We start from the raw sequence: 20,000 nt of genomic DNA, 5'->3' as shown, positions 1-20,000 counted from the left end.
CCTGCGTGAGTATCTATCTATCGTTCTTAGCCTCACTAGAGAACGAGAGAAAGAAAGGGAAAGAGAGAGAGAAAGGGAGAGAGAGAGAGAGAGAGACAGAAAGAGAGAGCGAGCAAGAGTTTAGAGAGAGAGACCCATTGCCCTTTATGGTTGTGAGGTCTGGGGTCCGCTCACCAACCAAGAATTCACAAAATGGGACAAACACCAAATTGAGACTCTGCATGCAGAATTCTGCTAAAATATCCTCTGTGTACAACATAAAACACAAAATAATGCATGCAGAGCTGAATTAGGCCGAAACCCGCTGATTATCAAAATCCAGAAAATAACTGTTAAATTCTAAAACCACCTAAAAGGAAGCGATTCCCAAATCTTCCATAACAAAGCCATCACCTACAGAGCGATTAACCTAGAGAAGGGTCCCCTAAGCAAGCTGGTCCTGGGGCTCTGTTCACAAACACAAACAGACCCCACAGAGCCCCAGGATAGCAACACAATTAGCCCCAACCAAATCATGAGAAATCAAAAAGATAATTACTTGACACATTGGAAAGAATTAACAAAAAAAACAGAGCAAACTAGAATGCTATTTGGCCCTAAACAGAGAGTACACAGTGGCAGAATAGCTGACCACTGAGACGGACTGTCACACCCTGACGTATGGGACTCTAGTTGTATTTTCTATGTTCTCTTTCTAGGTTGTGTATTTCTATGTTTGGCCGGGTGTGATTCCCAATCAGAGGCAGCTGTCGCTCGTTGTCTCTGATTGGGGATCATACTTAAGTAGCCTGTTTGCTATCATTAGTTGTGGGATCTTGTTCCGTGTAGAGGCTTGTATTGTGTTCAGCCTGAGGACTTCACGTTACGTTGTTTTGTTGTTTGTGTGTTTATTTTGATAATAAACATGTATGCATTTCACGCTGCGCCTTGGTCTGACCCGTCCTTCAACAAACGTGACACTGACCCAAACTTAAGGAAAGCTTTGACTATGTACAGACTCAGTGAGCATAGCCTTGCTATTGAGAAAGGCCGCCGTAGGAAGACCTGGCTCTCAAGAGAAGACAGGCTATGTGCACACTGCCCACAAAATGATGTGGAAACTGAGCTGCACTTCCTAACCTCCTGCCAAATGTATGACCATATTAGAGAGACGTGAAGGACCGGCTCAATTCGGTCTTATGTAGCAACATTTGAAATTATGTTTTTTACATTCAATAAAAATATAGACTCAGAGCTAGAAAATAGCATATCATACACTACAGTTGAGGAACAATAGGAAAATAATTTTGAGAAAATGGACCTTGAATGTTTTGATAAACCTACTGGAGAGCTCTTCTTTGTCTACACCCATTCAAAATCTTTCACACCCTCTTAAGCCTTAGCCCCACCCATCTCTTTAAGGACTCAGATTTCAAGACTAAAGGCTGGTTTATACTACGGGTGTGTTCGTAAATTCAGTATGGCGTGCCAGAGTGCGCTCAGACTGCGCTCTAGGCGTTCGTAAACTCAGAGCGTTGTCAGATTGTCCGTTCGTAAACTCAGAGCGTTGTCAGATTGTCAGTTCGGAAATTCAAAGCGTTTCGCTCTCGGAGGGTTCAGAGCGCACACTGGACACTCTGGCTGAGGACTAGGGTTGATCCGAGTGTTCTGACTTAACAACAGCAAGCACCCAAGCTAACTGGCAAACGTTGGCTAGCTTGCTAGCTACTTCCAGACTAGCTACTTCCACACACATTTACATTTTACATTTTAGTCATTTAGCAGACGCTCTTATCCAGACCGACTTACAGTTAGTGAGTGCATACATTTTCATACTGACAAATGAGAGAACAGATCATTTGACCATTTTACTCGCCCTAGCAGAGCTGGTTAGGCTGTTTTTGTTATCCAGAGTGTTGGTGACTGTAACGGTGCTGCTAGCAACAATTTCATTATGCTTTTTTGCCAACGTTTGAGTGTTTGTAAATTTGTCAGTTATTCTGCGCTCTGGCACACTCAGACGAGAGTGCTCTGAAATCGGAGTAGATAGCCAGAGCGAATTTACGAATGCTTCCTACATCTATCGACAGTTGTCGCAGTGACATGATTAACATTCTATTGAAATGATTATTTGCATAGTTGAGTCTTTTCTTTAGACATGTACTTTAGCTAGCTAGCTAAACAATGAACCATAATCCCAACTCATAACATTACTACCCTGCATGAATCTGCAGGTACCTAACCAACCAGGTTCAATGTTAGCTAGCTAGCTAACACTAGGCTAAGATCTGAAAATGTAGCTAGCTAGACTATCTTACCGGTATACATGGATGGACGCTTCTCCCTCTCTGTCGGATGCCATGGTTGCCCTCAGTTTGAAGATGTAATCCAGAGACAGGTGTTTTATACAACAGCCTTCTGTGTGTTATCTTTTCGACTCCCTCTGCATATTTGCAATCAAACGCCAGAATTTTCTCCACCTCCTTAGCCATCATACTCTAATACCACAGGGCATTCCACTGATTTCAAAACTCGGTCCTCCAGAAAGTGGAGAGCAACACTTCTGCAGTTCTACTATGTAATATCTTTCAAAAAAGCAGCGTTAGAATGGATTACCTACACATACTGACCAGCTCATGTTATAGACAGAAGCGTGCTACATGGCAGACCAATCCGACCAATCCGAACTCATCTCTCGGCACGTCCAGCCCATCCATTATCTCAGCCAATGATGGCTAGCGGGAAGGTTCCTGTCTTTTTCCGTGGCTAAAACAAACTTGGCTCGTAATTTTAATATTTTATTCGTATTTACTGATGGCATACAAGTTTGCTATTAAGGCACATGAAAGTACACGTATTCCAGAAGGCATTTCTGCAAAAAACGCAAATGGCTCTCCTGTGAAGTAGTGACGCGCGATAGACACCAAGTTTCCTGAAACGAGTCACATCTTTCCCCAGATTACACAGACCCACAATGAATTCGAAAACAAATCCAATTTTGATCATCTCCCATATCTATTGCGTGAAATACCACAGTGTGCAACATTAGCAGCAAGATTTGTGACCTGTTGCCACAAGAAAAGGGCAACCAGTGAAGAACAAACACCATTGTAAATACAACCTATATTTATGTTTATTTATTTTCCCTTTTGTACTTTGACTATTTGCACATCATTACAACGCTGTATATAGACATAACACTGTATTTATGACGTTTGAAATGTCTTTATTATTTTGGAACTTTTGTGAGTGTAATGTTTACTGTTCATTTTTTTATTGCTTATTTCACTTTTGTTTATTATCTATTTCACTTGCTTTGGCAATGTAAACATATGGTTCCCATGCCAATAAAGCCCCTTAAACTTGCTGTACCAGTCAGTAAGGAGTGTGTGTGAATGTTGAAATTGGGAGTGTAGAAATGCCTCTGGTTTTCACACAGAGCAGTGTGAAAAGGAATCCCTGTGTTGCTCTGAGAGCATTTGGTCCCCAGAGCCCTCACTCCTTCTCCCTGTTTAAATAGTCACTTTATGAGCTTTACTGGCCCTCATAAAAACGACTCAATATAGCTTTATTGGCATGGGAAACGTGTTTACATTGCCAAAGCAATGTAACTCCCAGTGAGTCCCAGTGGGACCGACAGAGCATCAGAGACTTAGCTACCGTTTCAAACACACAGACACACATTCTTTCACCGAATCAGGATCACAGCGAATATTTGAAGTTACCTTGACAAGACTGCGTTGGTTGCTGTTTCCCTTCTTGGTTTGCTTCACCATCCAAACTGGGGTGCTGAATGTACATATATCAACCGAGCTATGGATTTGGAATTGGCCGGCAGTGCATCATCTCTTCCATATTAATTCCCCCCTTCTCTCTCTCTCTCTCTCTCTCTCTCTCTCTCTCTCTCTCTCTCTCTCTCTCTCTCTCTCTCTCTCCCTTCCCCCTCTCTTTCTCTCTTTCTCTCTCTCTCCTTTCTTTCTCTCTCTCTCTCTTTCTCTCTCTCTCTCTCGCTCTCTCGCTCTCTCTCTCCCCCTTCCCCCTCTCTATCTCTCCCTCTCTCTCTTTCTCTCTCTCTCTCCCTTCTTTCTCTCTCTCTCTCTCCTTCCCCTCTCTTTCTCTCTCTCTCTCTCCCCCCTTCCCCCCTCTCTTTGTCTTTCTCGCTGTCTCCCCCCCCTCCTCCTCTCCCTCCCTCAGGTTGCCATGCATCCTGTTCAGTGTGTGTGGGACCGAGCCAGCAGGAGTGTGTGTCGTGTTCTGACCCGTCCCACCTGCTCAGAGATGGACTCTGTGTCCCAGATTGTGGATCAGGCTTCTACACCCAACAAGGCACCTGTTATGGTGAGCATGAACCTATAGTTAGAATAACAAATACATCTTCAATAGATTCTGTGGTGAGTTGACCAGCGGCCATATTGAGTTATTTGAATTCGGTTGTAACAAACCCGACTTCCTCATCTACATTTTTGGGAGCAGTTACACAAAACTCAAATATCTCAGTGGAAGTTATCCCAGCTAGCACATTTGGTTCCTTGGAAGTTGTGGGAACGTACATTTTCATTTTCCCATTGGTTCTGGGAACGAAGCCATACGTTTCCTGACCGGTAAAACTGAATGTTTTTTAAACGTTCTGAGAACGGAAGTGAACATTTTACTTGTTCTGGGAATGTTCATTTTAAGATTGAATGGAGGTTCTGAGAACGTTTTACTACGGTTCCCTGAAAGTTTTCCTCTGAGGTTTTATTAACGTTTTGAGAACGGAAATTAAAGGTTATTGAAGATAATTAAATAATGTTCTGAGAACATGTTTGAATAAGGTACATTTGTAGGTACATTTTAAAATGGTGAAATCTAAATTGTGTCTGACTGTGTGTGTGTGTCATCCCCACAGCATGTGACTCATCCTGCACTACCTGTTACCCTGACAACCCCAAGTGCATGAGCTGCCCCTCGGGCTCTGCTATGCATCATGGGAAATGTATTTCCCACTGTCCGGATCAGTATTACCTTGACAGTCATGGCCACTGCAGAGGTAAGCACCTCCTCACAGAGTTTACATTAAATAAATAAATATAAAAACATTTATGTTATAGTCAATTGCAGACCAGGTCCAACCAAAACTTGCCTTCCACTTTTAACCAAATCGGAGAGGTACGGGGGTGGGGGTGGGGGGCTGCCACATTGGCCGTTGGGGAGCAGTTAGGGTTAATTGCCTTGCTCAGATTATTTTCACTTTATCGGTTCAGGGATTAGATCTAGCAACCTTTCCATTACTGGCCCAACGCTCTTAACCACTAGGCTACCTGCTGCCCTGTAATACCTCTATTAACCACTAGGCTACCTGCTGCCCTCTAATACCTCTATTAACCACTAGGCTACCTGCTGCCCTGTAATACCTCTATTAACCACTAGGCTACCTGCTGCCCTGTAATACCTATATTAACCACTAGGCTACCTGCTGCCCTGTAATACCTATATTAACCACTAGGCTACCTGCTGCCCTCTAATACCTCTATTAACCACTAGGCTACCTGCGCCCTGTAATACCTCTATTAACCACTAGGCTACCTGCTGCCCTGTAATACCTCTATTAACCACTAGGCTACCTGCTGCCCTGTAATACCTCTATTAACCACTAGGCTACCTGCTGCCCTCTAATACCTATATTAACCACTAGGCTACCTGCTGCCCTGTAATACCTCTATTAACCACTAGGCTACCTGCTGCCCTCTAATACCTCTATTAACCACTAGGCTACCTGCTGCCCTGTAATACCTCTATTAACCACTAGGCTACCTGCTGCCCTGTAATACCTCTATTAACCACTAGGCTACCTGCTGCCCTGTAATACCTCTATTAACCACTAGGCTACCTGCTGCCCTCTAATACCTCTATTAACCACTAGGCTACCTGCTGCCCTGTAATACCTCTATTAACCACTAGGCTACCTGCTGCCCTGTAATACCTCTATTAACCACTAGGCTACCTGCTGCCCTGTAATACCTCTATTAACCACTAGGCTACCTGCTGCCCTGTAATACCTCTATTAACCACTAGGCTACCTGCTGCCCTGTAATACCTATATTAACCACTAGGCTACCTGCTGCCCTGTAATACCTATATTAACCACTAGGCTACCTGCTGCCCTCTAATACCTCTATTAACCACTAGGCTACCTGCTGCCCTGTAATACCTCTATTAACCACTAGGCTACCTGCTGCCCTGTAATACCTCTATTAACCACTAGGCTACCGGCTGCCCTGTAATACCTATATTAACCACTAGGCTACCTGCTGCCCTCTAATACCTCTATTATCCACTAGGCTACCTGCTGCCCTGTAATACCTCTATTAACCACTAGGCTACCTGCTGCCCTGTAATACCTCTATTAACCACTAGGCTACCTGCTTCCCTGTAATACCTCTATTAACCACTAGGCTACCTGCTGCCCTCTGATACCTCTATTAACCACTAGGCTACCTGCTGCCCTGTAATACCTCTATTAACCACTAGGCTACCTGCTGCCCTGTAATACCTCTATTAACCACTAGGCTACCTGCTGCCCTGTAATACCTCTATTAACCACTAGGCTACCTGCTGCCCTCTAATACCTATATTAACCACTAGGCTACCTGCTGCCCTGTAATACCTCTATTAACCACTAGGCTACCTGCTGCCCCATCATGCCTCTATTAACCACTAGGCTACCTGCTGCCCTGTAATACCTCTATTAACCACCAGGTTACCTGACTGATACTATATGTGTTCACTATGTGTATTAGTGAACACTAGACCAAAACCTGCACATACTGTGTACTCCTAACAGGTTTGCCAGCCAACTGAGCCCTGATTGGCTCCTACAGTGTGATTGACATCTGACCTCTTCTCTCTCAGCCTGTCACAGCTCCTGCTGGTCCTGCTCCGGCACCACTGCGTCCCAGTGTACCCTCTGTTCCCAGGGACTGTCCTTACACCAGGGCCAGTGTCTGGAGGCCTGCGGAGAGGGGCTGTATCATCTGGATGGGACCTGCCTCAGTAAGTGGCTGGGTTTGGGTTAGAGGAAGGGTGTGGGCCTTTGAAAGGAGAACTGGACCATCAGGATGGGACCAGTTTAGATTTTGATCGTGCTGCTTGTTATGATGAGTTTCTCGGGTGTTCAAGTAATCAAGGATGCAAGGATTTTCTTAGACACTTTGTAGACAGTTTAATGAAAATGTTTAATGATCGTACCGGGTTCGTTACAACAATGACCAGATCTTTGCCCTTGGTGTTTACGAACTAACTTGAACAAAGGAAACACTCTACTTTATATACCTTCTATTACCCTCTTCCTGGCATACATCTGGTAAGTGTCCAAGGGCATTCCCTGTCTTTGATGTTCATCACCCTTACCCCAAGTCAGTATCCTGTCCATCACTCATGCTATCCTAAACATCACTAATCTCCTTTGACATAATGGAATTTAGACTTTCTGTCTCCTCACCACTTATCTAGTAACTCTAACCTGTTCCCCACGATACTATGACATGACATCATTACACTGTAAAACATCATATCACTGCCTTTGAGCATTAGGTTGCGTTCATTTCTCCATTTAAGTATGTCGTGTATGTGTATGTAAACCATTCAGAAGCAATTTGCATGAGTCTTCAACACCCGCCCACCCCTGCCACCCATCCTGCAGGTCGTGTGTGAGTGCGTTTTTTAAGTCTGACTCAGTTTGTTCTCTCTCCCCCCAGACTGCCACCCATCCTGTAGGTCGTGTGTGGGTCCCCTGTCCTCTGACTGTCTGAGGTGTCTCAAACCAGAAGAGGCCCTGCAGCCACTGACCAGTCACATTCTCACACCAATGCCCCGCGGAGTGTGTGTGGCCGGATGCCCTGCTCGATTCTACCTGGACGCACAACACACATGCAGAGGCAAGTAGACAGTGGTGGGGGTTTGGGAGTGGAAGGTGTGTATGTGTACGTGTGTGTGTGTGTGTGGGGGGGGATAGCTGTGTTAGAACATAGCAGCAGCGTTTCTACAACTTGATTGGAGTCCACCTGTGGTAAATTCAATTGATTGGACATGATTTGTAAAGGCACACACCTGTCTATATAAGGTCCCACAGTTGGCAGTGCATGTCAGAGCAAAAACCAAGCCATGAGGTCGAAGGAATTGTCCGTAGAGCTCAGAGACAGGATTGTGTCGAGGCACAGATCTAGGGAAAGGTACAAAAAAATATATGCAGCATTGAAGGTCCCCAAGAACACAGTGGCCTCCATCATTCTTAAATGGAAGAAGTTTGGACCCACCAAGACTCTTCCTAGAGCTGGCTGCCCAGCCAAACTGAGCAATCGTGGGAGAAGGGCCTTGGTTAGGGTGGTGACCAAGAACCCAATGGTCACTCTGACAGAGCTCTAGAATTCCTCTGTGGAGATGGGAGAACCTTCCAGAAGGACAACCATCTCTGCTGCACTCCATGACAGCCTGCTTGGAGTTTGCCAAAAGTCACCTGAAGACTCTCAGACCATGAGAAACAAGATTCTCTGGTCTGATTAAACCAAGACTGAACTCTTTGGCCTAAATGCCAAGCGTCACATCTGGAGGAAACCTGGCACCATCCCTACGGTGAAGCATGGGAGTGGCAGCATCATGCTGTGGATATGTTTTTCAGCAGCAGGGACTGGGAGACTACTCAGGCTAGAGGGAAAGATGAATGGAGCAAAGTACAGAGAGATCCTTGATGAAAACCTGCTCCAGAGCGCTCAGCACCTCAGACTGGGGCAAAGGTTTACCTTCCAACAGGACAACCACCCTAAGCACACAGCCAAGACAACGCAGGAGTGGCTTCGGGACAAGTCTCTGAATGTCCTTGAGTGGCCCAGTCAGAGTCCGGACTTGAATCCGATTGAACATCTCTGGAGAGACCTGAAAATAGCTGTGCAGCAACGCTCCCCATCCAACCTGACAGAGCTTGAGAGGATCTGCAGACAAGAATGGGAAAAACTCCCCAAATAAAGGTGTGCCAAGCTTGTAGCGTCATACCCAAGAAGACTCGTGGCTGTAATTGCTGCCAAAGGTGCTTCAACAAAGTACTGAGTAAAGGGTCTGAATACTTATATAAATGTGATATTTCCGTTTTTTTATTTTTAATAAATTAGCAAACATTTCTAAAAAAAACTGTTTTTGCTTTGTCATTATGGGCTATTGTGTGTAGATTGATGAGGAAATATTTTTGAAAAAAGGCTGAAACCTAACAAAATGTGGAAGAAGTCAAGGGGTCTGAATACTTTCCTAAGGCACTGTGTGTGTGTGTGTGTGTGTGTGTGTGTTTTACGTGTGTGGGTTAGAGATAACTACTGGTCTTCCTGTTTACGGTTTCCACAGCTGGGTTTCACTATGTTTGTGTCCCAGATGGCACCCTCTTCCCTATTTAGTGTACTACTACTACTATATAGTGTACTACTACTACTATATAGTGTACTACTATGCAGTGTGTGCAAACCTGGTCAAGACCTACAGGAAACGTATGATCTCTGTAATTGCAAACAAAGGTTTCTGTACCAAATATTAAGTTCTGCTTTTCTGATGTATCAAATACTTATGTCATGCAATAAAATGCAAATTAATTACTTAAAAATCATACAATGTGATTTTCTGGATTTTTGTTTTAGATTCCGTTACTCACAGTTGAAGTGTACCTATGATAAAAATTACAGACCTCTGCATGCTTTGTAAGTAGGAAAACCTGCAAAATCGGCAGTGTATCAAATACTTCTTCTCCCCACTGTATATATATATATATATACATATATATATATATTGTGATGTCACGAGAGGCTGTGTCCTGGAGGGACGTTACATCCCCCTGAGGTGGCTGCAAACCCAGACAGCTATGGCTCCATCTGCTGGTATGGTCGGGAACTCCACCCCTCTATGGCCAATCTTCCCACGCAGCTGAAACAAATGAGGAGCTGATGAGCTGAAGGTTTGGGAAGGGAAGAGACACAGTCTCCAACCTGGGCTCTCTGGAGGACAAGAGTGCTGCACGTCCACTTCCATGAGGAATATAAGGATTTGGAGATACTTACCTTTGGGAAATACTCACCTTTGGATATATGCACCTGTGGAAATACGTGAGAGACATTTGGAAGGACTTTTTGCTGGGTTGGCCACTAGCTGCAACGTGGACTACAGTAAGGCTGGGGAAAAGTTATCTGAGCGAGTGAGAATTATGATTTTGGATGTGGAAGAGACATCCCTGAACTGTTAACCCTTAAAGAGCCACAAGAGAACAGAATTTTGTTATATTTTCGTTAATTTCCCAAGACCTATAATAAAATCCTTGTTTTGTTTGAACCTTGTCTCCTTGCACTACTTGAGCAATCCCGCTGAAAGCTGTGTAGCCTCTCGTGACGTCACAGATGGTGGAGAATACGGGCACGCTCAGCGTTAATAGTGCATGTCAGAGGAGGATACCGAAGGTTTGATCACCCAGTTTTCCAAGTTGGCCGTAGGCTCCCCGCCGACTGAAATGGAGGACATATTGAAAGCCCTTGTTGCTGGCCAGCAAGCCCAGATGCAAGCAAACGTGGCTCTCTTGGAGGAGCAAAAGAAAGCCAACCTTCTGAAGGCAGAGGAATTGCAGTTGCAGAGACAGAGGGTGGTCCAAAATACCCGCCCAATAAAGGCAAGTGACTTTATATCTAAGATGGGAGCTACCGATGACATTGAGGCATACCTGCATGCATTTGAGGCCACGGCCACTAGGGAAGCCTGGCCCAAGCAACAGTGGGTTGGTCTGTTAGCCCCCTTTCTAACCGGGGAATCGCTGAATGCTGTCCGGGACCTGGGCCCTGACCAGGTTACTGACTATGATGCCCTCAAGTCTGAGAATCCTCAGCAGATATGGACTCACAAAGTTTGGTATGGCCCAGCGCTTTCACAGTTGGACCTTCCAACCAGACCAACCTCCTCGGGCGCAGATGCATGAACTTGTCCGAATCGCAAAGGAAATGGCTGGATCCGCAGAGGAATACAGCAGCGGCGGTGGTGGAGGCCGTTGTGGTGGATCGTTACCTACGCGCCCCTGCCTTATGAGGCAAAAGCGGTTCATCAGTCAACAGGCCTTGACCACGGCTGATCTGACCGTGGAAGCTGTGGAAAAGTACCAGGCCACAGCGGAGATGCTGAATGCTTCCGAAAAAGACCCCAGGAGGGCGGCCCCACCACAAATGGGAAGAACCCGTCCAAAGGACCCCGGGTCTCGAACCCAGCCACGTCAGGACTTATCCCGGCTCCAGGGGGAGCCAGAAACCAGGCGGGTCCAAGAAGAGTACACCAGGAGGGGGAAACTCGACAGTGTTACCGGTGTGGGGAGATGGGACATATCTCCTGGCAGTGTGGGAAACCAGCCGATGAACCTATGCCCACTGCGAGTCCTCCAGCTCAGCACCCACACACCGTTTTGCCTCGCTCTTGGGAGTCGAGATGGCGGCCCAGATCGACCCCCCACCTGCCCGGTAACTGTGAATCACCATGATGTGGAGGCCTTACTGGATTCTGGTAGCCGGGCCACCCTGGTGCGTAAGGATTTGGTGGGCCCAACGTGTCTGACCCCGGGGAAAGTCCTCCCAGTTTCCTGTGTCCATGGGGACACCAGAGAATACCCCATTACTGAACTTACAATGACCAGCACACGGGAACCATACACACGGCGGCGGGGGTGGTTGATTCCCTCCCCGTCCCTGTCCTAATTGGACGAGACTGCCCAGCCTTTTACCCACTCTGGAGAGAGTCTCAGGAGAGGATAACCCGAGTACCTCGGAAACGGAGAGGCAAGACTCATCCTGGGAAGGCTCCGTGCAATCCTCCGAGTTACTCACTCCCGCCCGGGCTCTGATAGGGATGGCAGGTGCCCAGACCGACACAGAGACGGAGCTACAGAATCTGGACAAAGAACTGTCTGGTCTGAAGGGGACCGCTGAGAGGTATCGTTTGTTAAAGCAACAGTTAGACATGAAGACAGAAGAGTTAGATATCCTCCAGGCTAAACTCCAACAGAGCTCCTTCCCTAAGCAACAGGAGGAGCTGGAGAGGCTGCGCAGGACCATCGAGGAGTGTGAGGGAGACCCTGCGCAGGAGTAAGGAGGTCCAGAAGAAGGCAGAGGAGAAGTACAAGGTGTTGGAGAACAAGATGAAGAATGCGGAGGCAGAGAGAGAGAAGGAACTGAAAGCTGCTCAACAGAAGCTAAACTCTGCTAAAACCAAGGCTGATGCGTTCAGTAAGAAACTCAAGGAGAGACAACAGGAGGCTGAGTCCCTGGTCCTAGAGTTGGAGGAGTTGAAGAGAGAGCAGTCTGGCAAGCACCACGGCAATGCGGACGCCCTCTCCCGGCGTGATGCCTTCTTCGCTGCCTTTACCCCGACGAGGACGTCGGTCCCGAGGAGGGGGATGTGTGATGTCACGAGAGGCTGTGTCCTGGAGGGACGTTACATCCCCCTGAGGTGGCTGCAAACCCAGACAGCTATGGCTCCATCTGCTGGTATGGTCGGGAACTCCACCCCCTCTATGGCCAATCTTCCCACGCAGCTGAAACAAATGAGGAGCTGATGAGCTGAAGGTTTGGGAAGGGAAGAGACACAGTCTCCAACCTGGGCTCTCTGGAGGACAAGAGTGCTGCACGTCCACTTCCATGAGGAATATAAGGATTTGGAGATACTTACCTTTGGGAAATACTCACCTTTGGATATATGCACCTGTGGAAATACGTGAGAGACATTTGGAAGGACTTTTTTGCTGGGTTGGCCACTAGCTGCAACGTGGACTACAGTAAGGCTGGGGAAAAGTTATCTGAGCGAGTGAGAATTATGATTTTGGATGTGGAAGAGACATCCCTGAACTGTTAACCCTTAAAGAGCCACAAGAGAACAGAATTTTGTTATATTTTCGTTAATTTCCCAAGACCTATAATAAAATCCTTGTTTTGTTTGAACCTTGTCTCCTTGCACTACTTGAGCAATCCCGCTGAAAGCTGTGTAGCCTCTCGTGACGTCACAATATATATATATATAAATTTTTTTTGTTTGATTGTTTTTCAAACACAACACGGAAATAAAAAAAATAAAACAAAACGCCCACTATACAAAACATTCTCAAGGTGATCAATATATGTCCTCCAAATTCTGACAAATATCTCTTTTTTAACTTTATAATATATAATATCCAAAGGGCTGTAGCTAGATAGTTCTGTCTTCCAGTTTGTTATTGTGGGTGAGTACAAGGCTTTCCAGTTGATGACTATACATTATTTTATTTTTTTTGATTACAAAACTTTCTCTGATATTGATCACCAATATTTACATTTCCCAACATCGTGGAGATGGGTGAATGTAAATTCCTACACACATTGAAATGATAGCACATAATAATAATAATAATAATAATAATAATAATATGCCATTTAGCAGACGCTTTTATCCAAAGCGACTTACAGTCATGTGTGCATACATTTTTGTGTATGGGTGGTCCCGGGGATCGAACCCACTACCCTTGGCGTTACAAGCGCCGTGCTCTACCAGCTAAGCTACAGAGGACCACATTAGCCCAAAATGGTGTCAGTTTGTCACAAGACCACAGCATATGCAGTAGGGTGTCCTTATACTCAAGGAGACTTCAAATGCTGTATCAATGGGCGTTTCAGGCTAAATGGATAATATTGCAAACCGAAACCCACCTCTTTTCTCTCTCTTGGTCCATTTCAGAATGCCACACTTCCTGTTTACAGTGCACAGGAGGAAGTAGTCAGAACTGTACTTCCTGTGCCCAGCCCTACGTCCTCCAGGAAGGCCAGTGTGTCCCCAGATGTCCCCCAGGACACACCGTCCAGGACAACACCTGCCAAGGTAAGGATACCTTTTTTCTATGCACACACACACACAAACACACATACACACAAACACACATTCACATACACACACACACACGCCCACACACACACACACACACACACACACCTCCCTGTGACTATTGACAGCATACCATTATCTGGGCAACCAATACTGACCACCACACACATGAAGCTACACACAGGAGACCCATGTTCAAACCCAGTCACTTAAGAAAGCTACTGAGAGGAAAAGGAACCAGTCTTAAGTTATAATTTGAATGTAAAACAGTCTGTGATTCCCTATTTGTTAGGACTCTTTGAAGATCCCATTTTACCAACAAGGGATTCAAAAAACGCACATCTAGTGCTTCTAGCTGTTGAAGAAACAGTCATAGTTTGCTATTTTAGCGCTTAGCATGGAAATGCTATGCCAGTTGTCGGTACGATTCATTCCTTCAATAACGAATATCAAAAATACATTTATTTCCCAGAGCCATAGAGAGAAACATTACCATTCTCACCCAGTTTAAACAGTTTGTGAGAGAATACATTTTCAGTAACCGTGGAAAGTCATTCGGCAGTTCAGCCGTTTCTGGGCAAAGCTTCTCCTTTTGAAGAATCTGATGTACTTAAAGTGAGGATGGGTCCCGAACGGCATGCTATTCCCTATAAAGTATTTTTGACCGGAGCGATATGGACTGAATAGGGTGCCATTTGGGACACAGTCGTAATCACAGTGCGGGGCTTTAACAGCTCGCTGGGCTTTCTCCTCAGACTCCTCAATTTAATTTCATTAGCAGAAGGCTGCAATGTGGAGTCACTTTAATCTGCTATCCATTAGCAAAGCCTCATTTACCATCTCAAACCTCATTTGCAGGGAGTTGACCCTCCTGCGACCAACTGGCTTATATCTGCTTAGTGTCTCTGCTGTCTGTCCTCTAGTGTTGATGTGTCAAAGTTTATTGTGTCTTCACACTGTTTTTCACAATAATCATTTTGGGAAATTTGAAGGAAACAATCGTATCTAGCTTTGCCTGGTTTTCTAAGCAACCAACTGTCTAGACACAAACCATCTGGTTTCAAATGGTTTCTGAGGTAGTAGGAATGACACCAGCAGATACTGCAGGGATCCTCAAGGAGGGACCAGAATGGTGCTCCTCCGTTCACATGAGATCCCTGAGGTCATATCTCAACTGCCATCCACTACTGTTGTGCCCTTGAGCAAGGCACTTAACCCCTAAACGGCTCCAGCCAGGTGATGGCAAAATACAATCAATACAATCATATCCATTGATCTTTGGATAATGATACACTATTATTAACCTCTACCTGCTCCCCCCCTCTCTCCTCCCTCCCCTCCCACTCTATCCCCTCTCGCTCCCCTCCCCTCCCACTCTATCCCCTCTCTCCCCACTCCCATGCTATCACCCCTCCCCCCTCCCCTCCCACTCTATCCCCTCCCTCCCCCCTCCCCTCCCACTCTATCCCCTCTCTCCCCCCTCCCCTCCCCTCCCACCCCTTCCCCTCTCTCCCCCCACTCTCACCCTCCCTTTTCCCCCAGGGTGCCACCCGTCCTGCCAGGAGTGTTCAGGTACGTCTCAGGCTGACTGTGTGTCCTGCCCCCCCCTGGCCAACTTCAACAACGGCTACTGCAGGACTAGCTGTCCAGATGGACTGTTCTTACACTCCCAAGGATTCTGCCAGGGTGAGTAGTGTGTGTATTAGGGGTGGATTAGTGTGTGTGTGTGTGTTGATACTGTATCAATCATTGTCTGAAGGAGTTTGGCTTTTAGGTGAATCTTTTTTCTAAGCAATTAAGAACTTGAAAACAATCCCCTGGAGAAATCTCTGTTTAGGAAACTTTCACAGAGAACTTGAATATTTGATGAGCGAAGTTATTTTAATCTCAGTAAACATAAACAATATCCACGAAGAAAGTCAACTATACTGAACAAAAATATAAATGCAACACTTTCAAAGATTTTACTGAGTTACAGATCATAGAAGGAAATCAGTCAATTGAAATAAATTCTGGCCCTAAGCTATGGATTTCACTGACAGGGCAGGGCGCAGCCATTGGTGGGCCTGGGAGGGCATAGGCCCCACCCACTTGTGAACCAGGTCCACCCACTGGGAGCCAGGCCCAGCCAATCAGAATAGTTTTTAACATTGAATTCTCTGGCTACAGCTCTGATGGACATTCCTGCAGTCAGCATGCCAATTGCACGCTCCCTCAAAACTTGAGACATCTGTGGCATTGTGTTGTGTGACAAAACTGCACATTTTAGAGTGGCCTTTTATTGTCCCCAGCACAAGGTTCACCTGTGTAATGATCATGCTGTTTAATCAGCTTCTTGACTACAGGTGGACGGATTATCTTGGCAAAGGAGAAATGCTCACTAACAGGGATGTTAACACATTTGTGCACAAAATTTGAGAGAAATAATATTTTTGTGTAGATTTTAGTTCACTATATATTATACCCAGATGAATTGTTGATATGAGATAGAATTTTATTTATTGCATTTTTGTTTAAACTTATCACCATCTCTCCTGATTGTATTGAAAATGAGTCCCATCTGAACACCTTGGCGCAGATCTCTCCCGTTAGGAACCAACCACTTTCCATATGTGTGCATGTATACATGAGGGCGTGCCTGTGTCTGTGCATAAAAAAGTGAGCAACAAAACACAGATTTTAATTACATTTTATGATTATGGTCCCGCTCTTTTCCTAGTGACATGAAATTGAAACAGTGAAGTTATCACCCCCTCTCCTCTCCTCTCTCTGTTCTCCTCCACTCAGCCAAACTGTGTTCAATAAAAGATACCTGCTGGCACTTCCAGGGCACGGAGAGACTGCACTCATCTTTTCTGCATGGCCAGACACTCATATCAGCCCCCTCCCTGCTGACATATAACTTTCCCACAACTCTCTCTTTTTATCTACAGTCTTTTTTCTTCTTCTCTTCTTTTTTTCTCCCCTTCTTTCTCTTTTTCTCTCTCTCTCTCTCTCTCTCTCTCTCTCTCTCTCTCTCTCTCTCTCTCTCTCTCTCTCTCTCTCTCTCTCTCTCTCTCTCTCTCTCTCTCTCTCTCTCTCTCTCTCTCTCTCTCTCTCTCTCTCTCTCTGATGCTCTGAATCAGTTGGTCAATGTGAACTACGCACATGTTATATAATTAGTTATGTCATTCTGGCCAAGTGCTGACCTCCTTGAAATGGTACTATTTAAATCTCTATCTCGCTTTCTCTCACTTCCTCTCCCTTTTTCTCTTTTAAGTACTGTCCTCAAAACTGTACTATTTAAATCTGTCTATCACCGTTTTTCTCTCAGTTCTTTCTCTCTCTCTCTCTCTCTCTCTCTCTCTCTCTCTCTCTCTCTCTCTCTCTCTCTCTCTCTCTCTCTCTCTCTCTCTCTCTCTCTCTCTCTCTCTCCCTACTGTAACTTTTTTCAAGATTTAGGTCATTTTTCAACTTACCTAGAGTCAGATGAACCTGTGGATACCATTTTTATGTCTCTGCGTGCAGTTAGCATATCATTAGCTTAGCACAATTGCTGGAAGTCTCTAGGTAAAGTAGCCAGCTCCTTTCAAAAGCAGGAAAATAGACCTTCTAACCACTCCAAAGCTGGGCGTGTAGCACTTTGTACTCTATGTATTGTCTATTTTATTATTGAACAGAGCCATTTTATTATTGAACACAGCCATTTTATTATTGAACACAGCCATTTTATTACTGAACAGAGCCATTTTATTACTGAACAGAGCCATTTTAGTACTGAACAGAGCCATTTTATTACTGAACAAGCCATTTTATTACTGAACAGAGCCATTTTTTTACTGAACAGAGCCATTTTATTACTGAACAGAGCCATTTTATTACTGAACAGAGCCATTTTTATTACTGAACAGAGCTCTGTGTGTCTAACAGTGGGGATTTCCAGCTTATACTTCTATCAGCATAGCTAAAGGTGCTGTTCTGAGCTATAATATACAGTTTCATGCTGCCTCTGGGAACAGAAATGTCCTTTGTCTTAACGCTACTCATATTGAATGCAATAGACCACCATACATATGGCCTATTAGTAATAAAATGAAATGTTTTTGCATCCTTACTTACGAGTAGCTTTATATTCTAGAAGCTTTATGGAAGGATATAGAGAAAGAACATTAGACCTGAAAAGACAAACCTACACACTAGGCATCTTAATTACATTGCTTCTCACGGCATCTCTAAGGAAAAGGTGTTCCACAAGGCTCTATTCCTACCCCAGTCTAATTTATACATCCTCCCTATACTATCTCCTTTCTCCCGTTCCAAGGTGAGGCTGAATCTGACTGATATTATGGTAAACAGCTCCTAAATGGCCTGGCTCGTTTAATATTTTAAAGCATCAAGCAGGCCCTCCTGTGTATCTGGTGCTAAATCTTTCATCAGACCTCTCGTCTACGGAAACAGAAAGAGCCAGCAGAGACTCAGGCTAATTACAGTCATATATAAAACCTCAGCTCTCTATCCCTCTCTAACCTGATCTCTCTCTCTCTCTCTCTCTCTCTCTCTCTCTCTCTCTCTCTCTCTCTCTCTCTCTCTCTCTCTCTCTCTCTCTCTCTCTCTCTCTCTCTCTCTCTCTCTCTCTCTCTCTCTCTCTCTCTCTCTCTCTCTCTCTCTCTCTCTCTCTCTCTCTCTCTCTACTCTACACTACTCTACACTACACTACACTACACTACACTACACTACACTACACTACACTACTCTACACTACACTACTCTACACTACACTATAATACACTACACTATAATACGCTACACTACTCTACACTACACTACTCTACACTATAATACACTTCATATAAATATGGGTTGTATTTACAATGGTGCTCCACTGGTTGCCCTTTTCTTGTGGCAACAGGTCACAAATATTGCTGCTGTGATGGCACACTGTGGTGTTTCACCCAATAGATATGGGAGTTCTTCAAAATTGGATTTGTTTTCTAATTCTTTGTGGGTCTGTGTAATCTGAGGGAAATATGTGTTTCTAATATGGTCATACATTTGGCAATAGCAAGGCTATGTTCACTGAATCTGTACATAGTCAAAGCTTTCCTTAATTTTGGGTCAGTCACAGTGGTCACTGTGTACTCTCTGTTTAGGGCAAATAACAATCCAGTTTACTCCGCTTTTCTGTTGATTCTTTCCAATGAGTCAAGTAATTATCTTTTTGTTTTCTCATGATTTGGTTGTGTCTAATTGGCTCTGTGGGGTCTGTTTGTGTTTGTGAACAGAGTCCCCGTACCAGCTGGCTGAGGGGACTTTTCTCCAGGTTCACCTCTCTGTAGGTGAAAGCTTTGTTATGGAAGGTTTGAGAAGTAGAATTTAATTGCTCTTTTCTGGATTTTGATAATTAGCGGGAGTCATCCTAAATCTGCTCTGCATGCATTATTTGATGTTTTACGTTGTACACAGAGGATGTTTTTGCAGAATTCTGCATGCAGTCTCAATTTGGTGTTTGTCCCACTGTGAATTCTTGGCTGGTGAGTAACCCCAGACCTCCCAACCATAGAGAGAAATGGGTTCTATAACTATTCATGTATTTACATTTACATTTAATCATTTAGCGGCGCTCTTATCCAGACACTTACAGATTAGTGCATTCAACTTAGGATAGCCAGTGGGACAACCACATCTTGATCCATAATACACTTCTTCAAACAAGCAGCTGTGAGCAAAGTCAGTGCAATCAGGGACAACTACATCTCGAAGTCCAATTACATTTCTTTAAACAATCGTGCTAGCAGTTGAAATAAGTCGTGTTAGTTTAGACAAAATAGTGTAGTAGGGGGGGGTAGAAGGATTACTATTCCAGGTATTCCTTAAAGAGGTAGGGTTTCAAGTGTCTCCGGAAGGTGGTCAGTACTCCGCTGTCCTGGCGTCGTGGGGGGCTTGTTCCACCATTGGGGTGCCAGAGCAGCGAATAGCTTTGACTGGGCTGAGCGGGAACTGTGCTTCCCGTAGAGGTAGGGGGGCTAGCAGGCCAGAGGTGGATGACGCAATCTAGGTGCTGCTGTAGGTCCTCCTTGGTTGGACAGAAGCACCAGATCATCCAAACTAACATTTACTTCCAGATTCTTAGGGTGAGGCTGGGTGCTGCAGAC

General features: G+C 45.0%; 1 protein-coding gene across 1 annotated transcript in view; it reads left to right on the top strand.

Moving 5' to 3' along the window:
- The window catches only part of LOC121584279 (extracellular matrix organizing protein FRAS1-like), a 272,736-nt gene that overhangs the window by 17,592 nt on the left and 235,144 nt on the right, over positions 1–20,000 (top strand). The window contains exons 8-12 of the mRNA XM_045225959.1: positions 1–5; positions 4,174–4,317; positions 6,871–7,011; positions 13,726–13,866; positions 15,412–15,555. The exon at positions 1–5 is cut by the window's left edge and continues 130 nt beyond it. Of these exons, the coding sequence (XP_045081894.1) occupies positions 1–5; positions 4,174–4,317; positions 6,871–7,011; positions 13,726–13,866; positions 15,412–15,555 (575 nt within the window). The remainder of the gene's footprint in view (positions 6–4,173; positions 4,318–6,870; positions 7,012–13,725; positions 13,867–15,411; positions 15,556–20,000) is intronic.

The sequence above is a fragment of the Coregonus clupeaformis genome, chromosome 16 (assembly GCF_020615455.1).
Source record: "Coregonus clupeaformis isolate EN_2021a chromosome 16, ASM2061545v1, whole genome shotgun sequence".
In the NCBI taxonomy this organism is placed as follows: domain Eukaryota; kingdom Metazoa; phylum Chordata; class Actinopteri; order Salmoniformes; family Salmonidae; genus Coregonus; species Coregonus clupeaformis.
Note: the sequence above shows the minus strand (reverse complement) of the source record. Positions and strands in the feature narration are given on the sequence as shown.